At 57.0% G+C, this 18,458-nt stretch overlaps 1 protein-coding gene across 4 annotated transcripts in view; it reads left to right on the top strand.

Annotated features, from left to right (window-relative positions):
- TEX264 (testis expressed 264, ER-phagy receptor) overlaps nucleotides 1-18,257 on the top strand; it is a 30,607-nt gene extending 12,350 nt beyond the window's left edge. For 2 of the 4 annotated variants that reach the window (XM_087431113.1, XM_087431114.1), the window contains exons 4-6: nucleotides 612-833; nucleotides 13,997-14,165; nucleotides 17,658-18,257. In XM_087431113.1, coding sequence (XP_087287239.1) covers nucleotides 612-833; nucleotides 13,997-14,165; nucleotides 17,658-17,950 — 684 coding nt within the window. In that variant the 3' untranslated portion in view covers nucleotides 17,951-18,257. The other 2 variants (XM_087431115.1, XM_087431116.1) reach the window with 2 other exon arrangements.
- The last annotated feature ends 201 nt before the right edge of the window (nucleotides 18,258-18,458 follow it).

An 18,458-nucleotide genomic window follows, 5' to 3' on the forward strand; every position in this document is an offset into this window, starting at 1 on the left:
GGCGTCATGCCTAGGAAGTGTTGGAGACTCACATAGGGGCCCCACCTAGCTGGGGTTTGTGGGAGCCAGGGGAGGGAGGGCAGCTAGGGAGGAGAGCAGAGTGCAGGGAAGTGCTGGTACTAGGGGCCCAGAGAGACTTGGGGGGGAACCAACAGTCTCTGGTTTAGCCAGGAAGGGACTTGAGAAGTGGGGCAGGGCCTGGAATGGGGCATGGGTTGGAGAGGAGGTCTAGAGGCCCCGGCGATGGTGGCTGGCCCTGCCTAAGAGCCTAGGGAAGGAGATCTCTCACACAGTTTCATTAGCAGAGTTGGATGCAATTCCGCTTCCTGACCAGTGCTTCCCACAGTCCCTCACAGCCGGCACGGGGCCTGGCATGTTTATTGGAGGAATAAACGAAGGGATGGATGAGTCCTGCAGTAGGTTGCCACAGGCTGGGGCCACAGATAGGTTCCAGCAGGAAAGTAATCCTCACCATCCTGGGTTCTGGGGCTATGTGGCCTGTTGGAGCTGGTGGTCCTGCCAGGCCTGAGCTAGCACAGAATCCAGGAGGCATGAGGTCTAAGGGCCTCCTTCCTTTGCCCAACCCTGACACCCCTGCTCTGCCTCCCCAGGTGCCCCCTGACAAGTGCCGCTGTGCAGTGGGCAGCATTCTGAGTGAAGGTGAGGAATCACCCTCCCCTGAACTCATCCACCTCTACCAGAAATTTGGCTTCAAGGTGTTCTCCTTCCCGGCACCCAGCCATGTGGTGACAGCCACCTTCCCCTACACCACCACCCTGTCCATCTGGCTGGCTACCCGCCGTGTCCATCCTGCCCTGGATGCCTACATCAAGGTGAGAGAGACACTGGTGTGTGTGTTGTTGGGGGGCAGCCAGTTCTTAGGGTGGGAGCCAGGGATGACTGCCGAGGCTGGAGGAAAAGGTGGTTTGGGGACGGCAGCACCCTGCGGCCCTCGTGGAGCAGGTGCCTGTGGGGCTAGGAAAATGGGCAGAGGCTGCTGGCATCTCTTCCAGATGCCCAAGATCTTGTGGGTGCCAGGGCGTCTACCAGGAGCATGGGGAGCTTGTTCAGAAACCAAGCTTGGTCAGTTCAACTCTGGCCTGGACCAGAGACATCCTTAGTGCTCAGCCTCCCCTCTGGGCTCAGATGGATGGACAGGCCCACCCTGATTCCATCCTGCTGGAGGCCTGCAGAGCAAGGGGCTTGAGGCTCCCAGTGGCTGGTAGGCCCCAGGTTCCAAGTGTTGCCCTTGGCTCTGCCTCTGCATGGCTTACGTATCTGCTCCCTGAGCCCACGACTAGGGCAGCAATGGCAGGCCCTGTCTCCTTCAGTTCCTGATCTGGTCATTGGCAATGCTGGCAGACTGGCCTGCCTGGAGGAAGCAAGAGAGCCAGCTACCAGGAGATCTGACAGTGTCCACAGAGGTTTTGTCAAACTTTCCCTGTTACATATCCCTCCTCCTCTGAAACATTTTTGTAAGCTTGGGTGCTAGGGAAATGACCCCAATTTGAGCTTAGAAGCGATTGTTTATTCATCTGTTCAACTTGTATTTATTGAATGTCTGTGTGCCAGGTGCTGTGCTAGACACAATGTGAGATGTTTGTGTGTGAAATAAGCATTTACAGTGAGATGGTGGAGATAGGTAATAAATGTCAGACAAAAATGGGATGTGCTAGAAAAGAACAGGATGAGAAAAGGCAGGGGACCAACCTGGACAGAGTGGTCAGGGACAGCCTCTTGGAGGAGGTAACCTCTCAGGCAGAATCCCAGAAGAATCTTTGGAGAGGGGCTAAGAAGGTTCTAGGCAGAGCAGAGTGAAAGCATGGGTTTGATCTAAAGGCAGTGGGAAGTCACTGCAGTGTTCCAGCCATCAAAGTAACATGATCTGAGCCGTGCTTGTACAAGACGGGCTCTCCCATCCCTGGGCAGGGTGGGATTGGATCATGGATCCTAGGGACTGGGTGGAGGTGCTTAGGAGGCTCTCATAAGTCCTGCTGTGAATGGCGGCAGCTTGGACTGGGGCAGTGGCTGTAGAGAAGCAGACAAAGGTGGAGATTTACAATCTATTTTGGGGGCCAGCCCCGTCGCTTAGCGGTTAAGTGCGCGCGTTCCACTACTGGCGGCCCGGGTTCGGATCCCCGGCGCGCACCGACGCGCTGCTTCTCCGGCCATGCTGAGGCCACGTCCCACACACAGCAACTAGAAGGATGTGCAACTATGACATACAACTATCTACTGGGGCTTTGGGGAAAAAAAAAGGAGGAGGATTGGCAATAGATGTTAGCTCAGAGCCGGTCTGCCTCAGCAAAAAGAGGAGGATTAGCATGGATGTTAGCTCAGGTCAGCACACACACACAAAAAATGTCTACAATCTATTTTGGAGGTAGAACTGATGGCCTTGTGGGTGGATTGGATGTTGGGGAGGGGAGAGAGTGGAAGGAATCAGCAGGCTCCCATGGCTCTGGCCTGGGCAGGTGGGTGAGCGTGTAGTGGTGCTTTTCACTGAGATATGGAGAGCTGAGGGAGGACCTGGTTTGGGGGGCAACTAGCTCTGTGGGCTGTGTCAGGGGAACTGCCTGAGAGACTTCCAAGTGGTGGTGTGGAGTCGGCAGTGACGTGTGTAGTCTGGAGCTTAGAGAGGGTTGGGCTGGTGGATGTTTGGGGACATGAGCCTATTGACAGTATTTGCCCTGGGGGATGGCCTGTGCAGAGGGCATGGCCAGTGTGGCTGGGAACAGGACAAAAAAGCAGGAATGTGAACTTGGCGGATTTGGAGGAACCTGGTGTCTTTGTTCTCCAGAGCAGCTTGGGGAAAGGGACGGGACCTTGGTGATGGAAATGGGAGCTCAGACAGGTCTGGTTAAGGAGGTGTAAGAGTCTGGTGTCAGAGCTGGGGAATGAATAAATGGGTCCCTGGGTCACCAGCTGTTGCCTTTGTGGTCAAGGACAGGAAGAGGAGAAAGAGGAGGGCTGTCATTGCGATAGGGTAGGGCTGCAGGGAAAATAGAGGTGGATTTCCTTGGTGAGCTGGAGGGTGGCAGCCAAAAGGGTGCTGAGGAGGATGTGCTTACCTGGGGTTGAGATTGGGCTGGAGGCTGAGGGGCAGGGTGAGGCAGGAGATGGGGCAGATGTCTGGTGGAGAGGGCAGGAAGGGACACAACAGTGCCCGAAGCCTGCTCAGCATGCCTCCTGAGGGGGCCTCACCCATTTCCCCCACAGAGGGGTTTTGTGTGGTCTGTCTGCTGTCAACCTCAAGGGCCTATCTGGAGGAGCACCCCTGGGAAGAGACTCTCTGGGTTCCAGACCTCAGAACAAGACATGTGGCATGTGGTGTGGTGGTGAGCAACTCAGCCACCAAAGCCTTTTCCTGGCTTCAGGGGTTTATTTTTAGACACCTTTGTCCAAATTTCCCAGCCTCTGACAGCTTTACAAGTTGCCTGATTTTGACGTCACCTCTTTGATGAAAGCCTTTCCTCCTCCTTCCTCCTCCATGGGAGCCTGTCAGCTGTGCTCTGGGTTTGATTCTCCTCAGGTGGGGGCTGGAGCAGGGAGAGTACCATCATCTTTCCTGCCTGGGATGAAGAAGCCAGGGGTACGGGGGAGAGCAAGGGGCTTGCTTCTCCAGGTATGTCTGTGAGGCATGCTGGTATGGGCTTGGCCACCAGCTGGGAGAGTGAGAGAGATGCCAGGCTGCCCATGTGGAGGCATGGCCCAAGGTACTCCGCTGGTGTTTGGAGGCAGGGGTCACCTCTGCCCTGCGTTTAGCCTGATCTTGTGTCCTGGGGAACAGAGCCAGGTGAAAGATGAGGATGGGGCTGCCTGTTTGTTGGTCTCAGCCTGCAGTGGACAGGAGGGTGGCTCTGTGTCTCTCTCAGCTCAGGAGACAAAAGAGAAAATAAGGCTTCCTCCCACACCTGCCCTCCCCTCCACTGCCCTGGGACCAGAGAAAGGAGGCTGCTAATGAAACTCTGGGCTCTTCTGACTCTCCCAGCCCTGACAGCTGGCTTCTTTTAAGTGTGTGTGTGTACGTGCACCCTTCTTTTTCTCCACCTCCCTGGCTCCTCTCTGCATCTGAGCTGAGTCTGCTGTGGAGGTGCTTCAAATGGAATGACAGCAGCCGTCGGCTCTCTGTTTCAGGAGGGGTGAGGGAGGCCAGTAGCCCTGCTGCCAGGAGAAGGGAGGGAGAGCCTGGCAGGCTGGGGCTAGGGGCAGGGGTGAGTGGTCTCAGAGCTTTGGAGAAGGAGAGGAGAGCAGCTGCTGTCCTGGCAGTTGCAGATGTGCCTGAGCCTAGGGCAAGATTGGTCTCATGGGACAGCAAGGGTCCTGGGGGTCGCTTTGAGGAACCCGAAGAGGAGCATTTGTCAGGTGTCTGTGGGGATTCTGGAAGGATGTCTGGATGCCAGCTTTCTGGTCTGTGTGGCAGCACCTGGCTCTCTGGCCAGCATTCCCCAGCTTGGCAGCCTGGCATGCTGAGTTATAGGGGTTGGAATTCTCTCTTTCTTCCTGTAAACCACTGGGGGCCCCCAGGCTCTCTGGGACATGGTATGTGTGAGGGATCCCTGAGTACTGTGTGACTATCAGTCTATGTGGAATATGCCCCAGCTTTGTCAGGCTGCTCCATCAGAGTTCAAGGAGGTGGCCTCCCGAGCAGGAGGAGACCACTCCCTGAACCCCAGAAAGAGAGGTCTTCCGGCAGCTGCAGGAAGAAACTCAGCTTCCTGGAACTTGCAAGGCCACAGAGAAGATGGGGCCCACCCCAGAGCAATAGGCGAAGGCCCCAAAATTCACTGCAGGGTAGGACAGTCTTACTGAGTATCAAGGGAAAGCTTGGGGCACATGGAACAGACCAGAACTGAGTGAGAGGCTTGGGGATCCCGTGTGTGGGATTGGTGTGAGAGGTTCCTGAGCTCAGGACCTGGCTCATGTCTTTCTGTAACACTTGGCGGGGGAGGTCATTAAGAATGTTAGACTGGCCAGCCGAGTCCCCCCTGTGCCTGACTTGCTCTCAACAGGATCCATGATCTTTGCCATAACCCCCTTCCCCAGAGTCTCTGCTTTCCAGGAGTTTTCAGGGGAGAGTCCTTGTGAAATGTTTGGATATCTTCTCCTGAGTTTAGGGAGACACAGGGGATTGGCTGAGTGGAAGCTGGTTGGCTGGGAAGTGTAGACAGGCCCTGGAGGTCAGACACTGGCTCTTTCTCCATAGAATTGGAGAGAAGCTAGGGGAGTGGGGGCAGGGTGAGTGCAGTGAGCCAGTGCAGGGAAACCTTAGTGGTAGAGTTCTGGGATAGCTGGGTTGTTGGAGTTGTCCTACCAGGGGTTTCAAGTGGGCGGGGACCCCAAACTATAGTTCTCAGACTGCTGTGGGATAGGAGCCTAGGGGCTGTGCTGGGGTGCCCCCGTGGCTGGCAGCCAGGGGTGGGAGGGCTGCACTCGGACCGTTACTTGTTTCAACTGGAGTAGCTCTGCCTCTTGGTTTTACAAACGAGATGACTTTGTGAGCTTTTGTTTGGAAGAGGACATCTAAGACGTAACTGGTTTGAAAACCTCTTTTCCTAAGAGAGGTGCACAACTGGGCAGGTGCCTCCTCCACCCCTGGCCAACTGCACGTCTGTTCCAGATCGTGAGGATGCTGTGGCAGCAGTTGCATTGTGAGTGGAACTGGGAGGCACCAGGGTTCAACCCTTGTGCGGGCAGGGCAGGGGCTCCCAGAAGAGGCGGCTCTAGGGGAGCACCACTGATTGGAAGCTGGACCTGGAGGGAGCCCTGGGGAATCTCAGGGTGGGGATTCGAGTGATGGGTGATAGGATGGCAGTGTCATGGGGCAGCTAGCTGGGAGCTAAGGTGCAGGGGCCTCAGCAAGGTGCTTGCGGAAGTAGGTCAGCGTGTTGAGCCTAATTCTGCTGGAGGCTCCCAGCAGCGTGGTCAGAGCCTGAGTCCTGGCCAGTGTCTCAGAATCTCCTGTATTTGTTTCTCCTTAACCTGCCTTGGGTGACTTTGAGGGAGTCAGTGGCGGGCGTGGTTTGAGTTCGCACTGGGGCCAGAACACCAGTGGGGAGCAATGTGGCCCTGGCAGTGGGAATCCAGGTGAGGAGGCCCCAACAGGATGTGAGATTTGGGGTCATCTCTCTCTCTGTGCTGATCACCTTTGCTGAGCTAATGTGGGAGGATTCCAAGCTTTATTTTTAATAAGGGAGGCCCTCCTGGCACCTCAGCTCAGTCACTGAATCAGCAGTTATTTACTGAGCCTTCTTTTGTGCAGCCTTGTTCGGAACGTGGGGGACCCAGCTGGGAGGCAGTCATAGGGTCCTAGTCAAAGCCAGCGTCCCCATCATTTTACAAATGGGGAGACTGAGGCCTGGGGAGGGGAGATTACCCAAGGTCAAGGGATGAAGCAGTGGCTGAGTCCAGACTGGGTCCCCTGGGCTGAGGATCATTCTAATGGCTACATGCCTTTTGCCACTCTGCTCTGTCCGTGAGTGGGGCTGGGCCCAAGAGGCTGAGGACTTGTCACGAACTTGGGATACACTTGGGATGCTGCCCAGGGTGGGCCTGGGATGGCAGCACTGTGGCCCAACACCCACTTGACCCTGTGTCGCCCGCCCTGGTGGGCAGAGTCTGGGGCTGAGGCTGCTGGTCTGGGACACTGCTAGGGGAGCCAGAAGCAAAGGGCAGGAAGAGCCTGGCTGCCCCTTGCCCAGCAGGCACTTGTTAAGGGAGGCCTTATTCGGCCTCATGTCCTCACCCTCAATGAGGTGGAGATGGCTCCATTCCCAGGTTTCCATCACTGGGGCTCCAGGGCCAGCTCACCTGCCAGTGCTGCCACCTGCTAATTGGCCTGCCCCAGCTCAGGGAGGAGGGCAATCTCAGCAGCACCAGGACCTGGGGCTGAGTGACAAGCCCCTAGAACTCTTTCCTCCTCCATTTTCCCCAGCCACAGGGCTAGCCATGCCTAGGGACAGTGGGGTGGGGAGGGGAGGGATGGATTCACTGGGAAAGGAAAAGCAAGGCAGCCTTGGGTGTCGTGGCATTTGGCCTGAGCCTTGAAGGATCGGTAGTGTTCTCTAGGTGGGAAGGCACGTCACGCAGAGGCACTGACTTGGGCAGGGCTTGTGTGTCCATTGTGGCTGGAGTGCAGGGGAGGAGATAAGGTTGGTTCCTGCAGGCTCTACGGAGCCACTGATGGTGTCTGAGCAGATGAGTGACAGCATCTGGGGCTGGGCTTTGAAATGTACTTGAGCATGGGGAGATGGGGAGGAAGAGCTGGAAGCCATAGCTGAACTCTGAATGAGGGTAAGAAAAGTTAACTGAGAGTAGCAGTGACTCTCCACTGCCAGATTCCCCCAAGCCAAAAGGAGACCCCCCACCCCATGCCAGGGCTTGGCTTCCCTGACTCCCCTTAGGGAGCTGCCCCCGGATGTTGAGGTGTGGGGGTACCCACAGGAGGCCAGGCCTCTCTCCTCTGCTGTCTTAGGCCCTGGAACCTGTTCCTCAGCCTCTCTGGCTTCACGTCTCCTCGCTCCCCTAGCCCAGGACTCAAAGCACAAAGCCAGCCTTTGCTGAGGCAGGCGTGGGAGCCGTCACTCTCGAAATACCAGCTTGGATATGGTAGCTTGGCAGCCCTGCAGGACCCTGGAGGCTGAGGCTTGTCTGGATGCTGCTGTGGGGTTGGGCCATCACCAATCCAGAGGAAGCCGTTTTCCCCAGGCAGACAGGACTTACCAAGGAAGAATTCTATGGCTCTTCTCCAGAAAGGTTGGGATTCCCAGAACAAGGAAGAGGGAGAGATTCTGAGGAGGGGGCTTGCCCTCCAGAGCAGAACAACTCTGCCCTTTAACAGAGTTAAAGACAGGAAACCAAAGGCTCCAGAGGGAAGGGCTTCCCTGAGGAGCGAGCGGAGGTCAGAGGTGCCAGTCAGAGGTGCCAGTTGGAGACGAGAGATTCAGGGCCTTCTCCTCCTCCCCTACCCTCTCTCCTTCCCCCCTCTCTCCTCTCCATCCCCACTTGCCCACCTGTCCTTCCCCTCTGGTACTTCCTGATTCCTCTGGCTCCCAGGTGCTGGCTTCATGGCTCCATCTGCACCGAGCAGCCTTCCTGCTGCTGGATAATCAATCAGCAACATTTTCTTCGGCTTGTGAGCCAGACGGGGGGTGCTCAAGGTCCTTGACTGCACAGATCCTGCAAAGAGCATATGGGTCTTGGAGAGGGGTGGACTGAGGAGCCTGCCATGGTAGCAGCAGCATCTGGGAGGCGTGGCTGCCCTCCTAGATTTGGAAGGGAGAGTGGTGGGATCCCAGGACTGAGCCCCCCGAACTCTCCATGGGGCACTCACCCCTACACTCCCTAGCCGTCTGGTTTTACTCCACAAGGGCCCAGGAAGGCCAGAGCAGGGCTGAGCTGGGGTTGAGTATTGGCTTTTCTGGGCCCTGGGGAAGGAAAGGCTGGGCGTGGCTGCAGGGTGAGGGGCTTCCTGGCCCACCCACATACTAGGGTGGTAAAGGGCCTGTGTCCCCTATGCCTGCTTAGAAGGAATCACCCTCTCCTGCTCCTCTATGCCCCAGCCCACCCTGGTCTCCATTGCTGCCGAGGCCCCCTCATGGGCCACCCAGGAAGCCAGGGCCTGGGTGTGCACAGATATGAGCAGAGGTGTAAATTGTGTGGCAAGCTGCCGGCTCTGAGGTGAAAATGAAAAGTCTTCAGGCAGCGGCAGCAGCAGGCACAGCAGGCTAGGGTGCCAGGCACAGTGCCCCGTCTCCCCGCCCCACTCTCTCTCATACCTTCCCCTTTCTGCAGTCTTTCCCAGGCTCCTGCCTGGGCCTGGCTCCTCTGCCATCCCCTCCCCTGCCATTCTGGCGGGGTTCCCAGATAGACCCTGGGCTAGACCCAACCCCAAGAGGCTTTTATCTCTTGCTTCCATTATGTTTTCCAACTGGCTGACTAGTGCACAGAGAAATGGGCTGTGCTTTTGTTAATTTTGTGACCTTCATATTTGTGGTAGTTTCTCTATCGATTTTTTTGGGTTTTTCAAGCATATAATTGTCTTATCTTTAAGTAATGGTATTTTTATTCATCTTTTCTAATTCCTCATCTCTTCTGAGATCATCTAGTCCAATCTCTTTATTTTACAATAGGGGAAATTGAGACCCAGAGAATAGAAGCCAACCATTTGTCAATAGCTAGACCAGGGCTGTGGGCTCCTCCCTGGAGCTCTCTCTGCCACTTCCTGCCCTTTCTCTCCCCTCCCTGGCAAGTCTCACCTCACTCCTTGTCTCTTTTGCATGTCATTTTCAGAGCTTTGGGCCCTCCTGCTATGAGAGGGGAGGGTGCTCACCAGCCTTTCTGCAGGCTCTCCCTGCTGGCATTGCAAGGCCCCCAGAGCTGTCTCCTGCTGTCACCTCCCACCCCACAGACAGGTTTAGGTTCTGGGCCAGAGGCTGTTGGGAGGCCCAGTGGAGATGAGAGGGAGCCAGGGAGAGGGAAGTTGACAGAAGTTTCCTGGGCAGAATAATAACAGTGTGCCACATTCCAGCCACAGCTCCTGCTGCGCCTCCCCCATCACTTTGCACATGTGATGCAGACCGGCTGCCTAAGGGGCCTCCAGGGTCTGAGCACCCACTTGCAGGGACTGCTGTGTGCAGGCGGTGCATGTTGGTGTCTGAGTAATTAAAAATGAGCAAGCCTCACTTCACCCAGTGAGAAGATGCCACCACCTTGGGTGGGATGCAACAGCTGTTTGCTGGCTGTGTGGCTCCCTGGCTGTCTGGCATGGCATGGAGGGATGGATCAGACTAGGCAGCTCAGGGTGACAGGCAGGCCCAGTGCCCCTCATCCCAGTGAGGCAGGAGGTAAGGGGCTGTGATGGGGTAAAGACAGACAGAACAGACACACCCCATTCTGGGCCTAGAGCTCATGTAGGAGATATGTGACCCAGTCCTTGACCTGTACTCATTGCCTTGTCCTTTTGGGGCTTTGAGGCCACCTAGCTCTGAGCAAACCCAGCCTCTGGGCAGCCTGGGAGTGGGATCCACTCTCAGTTTCCGCCTGGGCCTGACATCTTCTGTCCTCCCCTACCCCCCAAAGCCGAAGCCAGAGCATGGATTGCTGCTCCGAGAGCAGAACACCAAATGAGGGTAGTTCAGGTCCTCTCTCTTAACTCCTTCCTCTGCTCCCCTAATTCAGTAAGAACTACCAGGAGAGGCACTGTGGGTCCTCTGGGGAAACCTTGGCCCAGTGTGCCAATCTAGCCCCTTTGCAGGAGCTCTGAGCTGTGTGAGCCAAGTGCTTGCCCCCTTCCCAGGAGATGAGCTCAACCTGAGATGCGGAGGGAATGGGGGTTTGTGTTCCCAAGGTAGCTGAGGCAGTGGCACCGTGGCACCCTTATGTGCGCTGCTCCTTTCTTTGTCCACCAGCACAGGGTGGTGGTGGAGGAAGTGCTGGCGACTAAGGTCTCCTGGAAATCTCTGCATTATGGGTGGTGTCCCAGTCCCCCTCTTGTTTCTGCTTGTGGAAGACCCAGGTGGGAGGGAAGCCATGGGGGTGTGTCTGAGGGACTAGAACTCCTAAATCCAGTTTCTAGCAGTTCCTGATGACACTTTGGCATGATTAGCTGACTTCTTCCTGTTAGGTGGGGAGAATTCTGGATGTCTGCATCTCTCCCACCTTGGAGAGGGGACTTGTGGTCCCCTTGAGTCTGTGTGTGGGAGTGAGTTGCTCTGGGTTGTAATCTCATCAGATAGCCTGTGGCTTCAGTGTCAGAGCAGGTTCCCTGTCCCAATGATGCTTCCTGAAGCCTCTGGCTGTCTGGGCTGTGGGAGAGGGCATGCCCAGATCTGGGAGGCCTCCAGGCCCATGCAGACCCCTTTCCCCAGCAGTACCAGCCCAGTGTGGCGTTGACCTGGTGACCTTGGCCCTTGGCAGTCTGCTCTCCAAGGGCTCCCTGGCGCTAGCTGAGGGAGAGGCAGCTGGTCTTGCCTTCCTCTGATGATTTTCCAGTATTTACAAGCTCATTGACATGCTGCCCGGGCTGCAGCTCCTGCTGTGTAGCAAGGACTTGAGAGCTGGCCCTTGGCTACCCTCTCTTACCTCAGAGGCTGCACCTGGCTGGGAGGGAAAGGGCTTGTTCTCTCTGCCTGATCTCTTAGGAACAGGGCATGTGGCTAGTCCTGCTCCTTACCCTCTATCCCCAGGCCCCACTGGACTCATAGCTCAGTGGGCAGAGCATGGAGAGGGGTCTTCCAGGAGAGGCCTCTCCAAGGAGAGGCTACAGGGACAACTATAAGTCCCTCCCCTGCCTGTGGGCCTGGATTGGAACTTTGTGCCTTTGCTTTCTTCCTGCCCCTTCTCCTCTGCCCCTGAGTCTGAATTTTGACAGGACCCAGCATGTGTTAAAATGATTTGGGGCTGAGCCATCAATGCGATTTTAATTAGCTCTGTGCCTCCCTCCAACAGAGAGGGCCAGGGGCCCCCAGGTGGCGGGGGTAGGACCTGGCTGGGCTCTGGTATGAAGCTGCCCCTCCAGAGGTTTGGGGAGCAGACTTGGGCAGCTGGCACTCCCTGTGTGGGATGCTGTCAGGAGGGAGGGCTGGGCAGAAAAGGAAGGGCTGTGTAGCCAGGCCACAGTTTTCTCTCCCTCCTCTGTCTCCTCTGTTCTCCCCAACGGCTTTGAGATGAAGGCGACGGCAAGGATAGAGGATGCAGTTTCCATGGCAACGGGGCTGTCCACAGCCAGGCAACTTCAGAGCTGGGCTCTCCGGAGGAGGCAGATGCACAGAGCAGCCGCAGAACTGCCTCCCCCCTGCCACTGAGGGGGCTGGCAGAGCAGGTGGCAAGGGTGCCTGCCTGGTGCTGCCCACCCTAATGCCCTGCTTAGAGGGGAGGGTGGAGAGCACTACTCTTATCATCCGTGTTACTTCTAGAAGAGAAGCTAGGCATGTGGCTTGAGTGTTAACAAGGGTTGGGGTAGGGTCCCATTGTCCCTGAAATTTCTGGGTGGGCACAGGCTCTGGTGCCCGGGAGCATCATCAAAAGCCAGTTGTCTGCAGTTCTTGAGAGATGGGCCTCCAGGTAACTGATCGCCACTCAGTGGCTTCCCTTTGGACCCTTTGAATGTCCAGAGCATGGGGATGCTGGTGAAGGCCATGCCCTGATTGGGTTCAGGAGCCCTTTTCTTCCCTCTAGCTACCAGGGAAGGACCTGGACCTTCTTCAGGGAGCCTCCCTGACCCTGGCCTTGGTGACATGGCCCAAACTACTGAGTGGGGCTAAGGTTTGGCAGATGCCCGCCCCCAAGTGCTGACATTAGAGGGGCCCCATAGCCTGGTAGCTCCTGCTTCCTGATGTCATGTTCTTGTTCAGCCTCCTCTCGAGGACTAGGGTTGGGCTGAGTGTGTGGGCAGGTGGAGAAGCAGAGGCAGCCATCGGTTTCTTCAGAGATGGGAGGAGCTGGAGGCGTGGACTCATGAGATGCCCTAGAGAGCACCCAGGTTGGCAAACAAGATTGGACTCAAACTATTAAATATAATGACTTTCCTTCATGACCCTGGAGGTGTCAGGGCTAGAGTGTCCCACTCTGTGTTTGAGCACATGGAGACTTTGGATGAAAGGCCTTGCCTGGGTCACCCATGGAGTCAGAGGTTGAACTGGCAGCTAGACCTTGGGCCAGGCCATCCACCCCCCATGTGGCCTCCTAGATGCACCCTGCCTCCAGCTGGCTACTGAGGGCCCTGGCTGGATAAACCTTTCAGGCTCACCCCTCCTTCTCTCTTTCCTTAGGGGGCTTATTTTTACCCCTTTTCACTTGCTTTAATTGGAGGGGGTTCCTCAACCCTAAGGTTGCCAGGCAGGCAGACAAGTGGAGCCCTGGAGTGGCTTCTCCCCACCAGGCGATAAGTCTCTCATTACTGCTAAGTGGAAAGCTCATTTCAGAGCTCGTGGTGAGAGCCAGGCAGGTGCTATAAATAGCCGTGTTGTGAAGGTTGGCAGGTGAGCAGTGACAAGGCAGGGGCCTCACATTCATCTTAGTGGGTAATTGTACTCCATCCCATTAAAGGGGGGCAGGCTCAGGAGCAAGATGCTCTTGACCCCTGTTCTGATTGTTGCTGTCTGCCTCAGCACAGCTCTGGCATGTGTCTGTGCCCTCTTTCACACACACTGGGGGATGGGGAGCTTTGGGTTCTGTGTCCAGGCCGAGGGGAGTGGAGTGCCTGTCTCAGAACATGGGGCCCTATAAGCTGGTACTTCAGGCCACTGGGGAGCTGGGATAATGTCCAGTGTTAGACCTGCTTTTCCTGCCTGCCCTTCCAGACTAGTCTGCCTCCTCCCCCTTGGCTGAAACTCTGAGCTCAGGTGCGAGAAGGGATGGGAACCAACCACATCTGATAGTCTTAGAGGTTGGCGTAGACCTGAACTAGTAGGGGAATGATAGTGGAAGAGGGGTTTAGCTTGCCTGGAGCCCCTGTCCAGGCTTTGCCGGTAACATGTCTGTAAGGGCAAGGTCAGGGGCACTGACCTTTCCTGATATCTGTGGGTCAGTCAGCATTGTCCAGGGTGGAGAGGAGGTCACTATCAGGGGTCCTGGGATGGAAAGTCCGGTAGGTCAGACCTTGGCTTGGCTTGGGTGCCTGGGGCCATAGTTCATGGAGTCCCTGTCCTGGGGTAGTCCAGGGTGCTAAGCTTCACAGCCCTGTGAGACCACTGCTTTCTGGAACAGTCTTTTGGTCCCAGACATACACATAGGATTAGTAGTGCCAGGCTCCTGGGTTCTTTTAGCACCTGTTGTAGGGTGTTGTCCCAAGGACTCCTGAGTCCTCAGACCATTGCCCCCTGGAGTGTGGGGCTCTGCCCTTAGGGTGCTCTGTGTGTGCCTCCCTCTTTGAGGGAGATTGGGGCAGGAGGCAAAGCCAGCCCCCAGGGACAGAATAAACAATAGACAGTTCCTGGGGCCACTCAGGGACAGGCCACTATAGGTCTCATTCTACCTTTTGCCATTCTCTGACAAGGAGCGGAAACTGTGTGCCCACCCCCGACTAGAGATCTACCAGCAAGACCAGATCTATTTCATGTGCCCACTGGCACGGCAGGGAGACTTCTATGTGCCTGAGATGAAGGAGGCAGAACGGAAAAGCTGGGGTCCTGCGGAGGCCAGTGATGCCCAGATGGATGGCACAGGTACGGAGGATGGGGGAATGAGGGCAGGGCCCTGCCTGAAGCCCTTCTCTCTGGACATGCTGGGCATGGTTGAGGAGGCTCCTCCCTGGCTGGGTTGGCACTGTGGGTGTCTAGGCTAAGCTTGGCAGAGGTGGAGGAAGGACACCTGCCTTCCTCAGGACCCACATGCAGAGTTGCCTGTTCCCAGACATGTGGATCCATGTAGATGTGGATTCACACATGTTATCCCTGGCAACACAGATACAAAGACCCTGCCCGGATCCCCTTCAGATGCAACAGGAGTACTCTTGGAAACACAGATCACAGACAGGTTCCAGTTGCTCATGGGAGGGGGCTGAGGCTGCTCAGGAAAGGCATCAGTTGGGTGGGGCTCATCAGGAAATGAGATTGGCACTGGATCTGGAAGGTGCGGAGGGAAGAAGGTGTTCTCTTGTCCCCAGTATGGGGCCCTGCCCAGAGCCAGCTGCTTTCTCCCTGCCACAGAGCAACCAGGGAGCTTGCACAGGGGAGCCAGGAGATCAGGGCCCTGCCCCTTCCACCAGAACAGCCTTCAGCAGCAGTCCAGAGCAACAACCCCAGGACCAGGCCAGTTGCTTCGCCTGCTCTCAGCCCACCCCCTTGCCATGAGCTCTTGTGACCCTGGGCTGTCCCCAGGGGTGAGGGGGTCTTCTGGTAACATCCCAAGTGGTCCCAAGGGGTCCAACCCTTGGCCATGCTGGTGGAGCCTTGTGTGACTCTCAAAGTCCATGACCTGTGGGAGTGCTGCAGGGCTGGGAGGAGAGCGGCTATCCCTCTTCACCTCCTTCTTTAGGAGGCTCCCTCTGTCCATCCAGTCTTCAATAGTCAAGGTCATCCTAGAGAGGCATGTGTTGGCAGGGGCAGAGGGGTACTGGGAGGCAGTCTCCACTCCCTGGGGGCCATGTCCAACACAGTTAACTTCATCTGCCACTTAATTACCTCCATGGAGCACTGCTCCCACCCGCCTAGTAGTGCCCGGCAGACACTCTTCAGCACAGGATGTGGCACAAGGTCAGCAGGCGCAAGCAGTCCTGTGGGCAGGAATGGGGAGTGCTTTGATCTTCCTTCAACCTCCCTCTACTGCCTGCGCCCCACTCCTTGGCCCACCCACCCAACTTCCCTCCCAAACACTGCCTGCCAGGGGTGTTCAAGGACTGCTTGGCCTCTGCTACAGCTGGCTGCAGCCAAAGCTCCCACCCCCCACCAGCTCCTTGGCCTGTCCTCCCCACCAGCCTGCCTGCCCACTCCCTGGTGTGGGGGCCGAGGGGTCTGCCCATTTCTGACAGGTCTGCCCTGATATCTGGGGCGGACTTCGGGTGTCTGCCTGCCAGGTGCATGCCAGTTGCGCGGCAGTGTGTGGTGGGCGCCTGGCCACCCAAGGCTTGGCCTGTCCCTGCCTGCCTCCCCGCTGAGGCCCCTCTTGGGCTGGAAGATGAAAGGGGATGATTAGCTGCCTTGTGCCTGTTATTACATTGATGTATTATTTAGCTCCAGAGACGCGATGAATATTTGATCTCTTTGCACTGGCTGTGGGCAGTGGAGGAGGGAGGGACTGGGGTGAAGGTGGCAGCTTCATTCCCTGCCCCAGCAGTCCTGGGAATTTAGGTGCTGCCCTGTCTTGCCTGGCCTCTTCTGCCCTGGGACACAGGCCCAGGACTCTGGGACTTCCTCCTGTGCAGCCCTTGGTGGGGCTGGAGGGCTGCCGCTTCCTTGCCTTGGACTCCTTTGCCAGAAAGTGTCCACATGTCCCCAGGGGCTGTCCCCATCCCAGCATGGTGGGCCCTGGCCTGAAGGGGCACCCTTGGGCTCCTTCCTCTGATCACTCCTGCCTAGGAGCTAGGAGAGGGAGGAGGCAAGCAGGCAGATTCCCATACCCAGGTCCCAAGAGAGCCAGTGAGTGGGTGGGTGGGTAGAACATGACATTTCAGTGGGGCCAGGGAGAAACTATCCCCTTGCTTTGTTCCTTTCAGGCCTGCAGCCCCTAGGGCACTGATCATCATTTAAGGAGTGAGTGCCAGGGTCAGAGGGAACTACCTATAACTTGGGGCATAGCTCGGGCTCACCTTGAATGCCTCCATGCTGGGAGCCAAGACTGGGGCCCCAGCAAGAAGAGGGCCCTGGGCCAACACCCTGGCACTTCCAGAGCTCAACTCACCTCTGCCAGTAGGACCCAGAGGGCATATTCTTGGGGCCTCGGGGAGCAGACCCCAAATCCCCCCACCCCGACCATAGGCTCCAGCTGAGGCTCAATGAAAGTTCCATGCCAAGTCCAAATGCCAAGCAGTCCCCACCTGTGTCTGACTCGGGACTCCATCACCATGGAGACAGGATCTGGGGAAGCTAGCCCAACCCTCACCTTCTGTGATATTCAACAGCTGCCCCTCTCCCTCTCACACAGGAGGGGAGGCATATGGGCCTTCTCTCATTGTGTAGGAATCCATGTCTGGATTCCTACACAGTGGGCCTGAGCTCTTTGCCCCTTGTTTCCACCCCCCAACTGCTGTCAGTGCCTCTGATCTGGGGAGATGAATTGAGGGGTTGCTCCTGAACAGGGCAGATGAAGGGGCTGCTTGTCTGGAGGACATGTTGGGGGTCGAAGGAGCAGGCTGGGAGGGATCTGGACCCTCAGCCCAGCTCAGCACTGTCCCAGGGCTCTCCAGCCACCAGCAGAGTGCTCTCATGCTGCTTTGTGGCTCAGGAACCACCATTGTTTGGGGTGGGTAAGGGCTCCTCTGGGATGACCCAGGCATAGAGGAAGAAAGCCCTTAAAATGCTTCATCCCAGCACTCTCCTTCTGTGCAACTGGTTGAGGATTTCTCGAGACTTCTCCATCCCAATTCTGCCCCAGCATCCTCCTCGGATCAGGGCTCAGCCAGAAGCACAGGCCGGGAAGCACAGACTTCCTGAATATGGATGCTCCTTGGGGAGCCCTGCATGAGGGAGAGGGGGTACAGTGGGCAGGAGAGTAGGCCAGGCCTCCTGGTCCATTTTCCCGTCCTCATGCTTTATGGGCAATGTTCTAGAGCTGACCAAAGTTTGTCCAAACAAACCTCTCTCCAAGCCTGAAATGGGGGGTGGAGGAAGGGACACTACTTGAGTCTCTTTGTTCTACCCTCAGCTCTTCACCTCTGGGCTGAGTGGTCCTTAATGGACTGTTGAGGGGGGGAGGCGGGCAGCAGGCTTTGTGAGAGTGCAGGGAGCTGAGGCTAATTCAGGGTAAGGAGAGGAGTGCACAGCAGGCTACCCTCCTTTCTTCCCTCCCTCCCCGCTCTCGCCTTCTGCCCTGTCAGTGCAGCCCCAGTCAGGGCAGAGGGCAGAGGGCAGAGGGCAGCTGGAATGAGCCTCCTGAGCCAGGGGCAGCTTTATTATTAATGAGCACACTGTGTATGCTGGGCTGGTGGTAGAGCCTCTGTCCTCTCCTTGGAGGAGGAGGCGGAGGTCCTAGCTAACCTGTGCGCCCTATTCCTGGCCCAGGAGCTGACACGATGAGTGACACGAGTTCTGTAAGCCCGGAGGTGGGTCCTGGCAGCCGGGAGACTTCAGCTGCTACGCTGTCCCCTGGGGTGAGCAGCCGTGGCTGGGACGACAGTGACACCCGCAGCGAGCAAAGCTATAGCGAGTCGGGTGCCAGTGGCTCATCCTTTGAGGAGCTGGACCTGGAGGGTGACGGACCCCTGGGGGAGCCAAGGCTGAACCCTGAGGCCGAGCCCCTGGGAACAGCCAAGTGGCCCCGGGAGCCCAGTACCCCTGAGAAGGGCGAGGAGTAACCTGTGGCCCACACCCTCACGTGGTGCAGATGCTAAGGAACTGAGCAGACTCTCCAGCCCTCTTTCTCCTTCACCTCCCGGGCCCAGGCTGGGGCCAGGGGTCTCAGGGCGATCTGACTTCCACTGCCCCAGGCCTCTAGCCAAGCCTTCTTCTCATTGCTCGCTCTGCTCCTAGGGCCATAGGAGCCAGGGACTGTTTACTGCACCCAGCCCCCTGGGCTGCCGCCCCTATTACATCTTTTTTCAGATTTACATTGGAGCTTCCAGGACCCAGAATAAAGCAAATGATTTTCTTGTTTCACCTGGATTTGGGCTGTGCATTTGTTTGTTTGTTCCACCTTGGGGAGCCCTGTACAGATAGGCTGGGAGTGGGCAGGAGCACTCCCAGCCCGAGGAGAGGAAGGAATGTGGCCAGGTGTCCTCGGGTGGGTGGAGGAAGGGGGTATTGGAGGCCCTGCACTCCCTGCTCTGTGGCCCCAATTGACAGCTGCCTCTCTGTGGCAGCAGC

Source organism: Ceratotherium simum, chromosome 5 (assembly GCF_057802395.1).
Source record: "Ceratotherium simum simum isolate JZ-2026a chromosome 5, ASM5780239v1, whole genome shotgun sequence".
Lineage (NCBI taxonomy): Eukaryota > Metazoa > Chordata > Mammalia > Perissodactyla > Rhinocerotidae > Ceratotherium > Ceratotherium simum.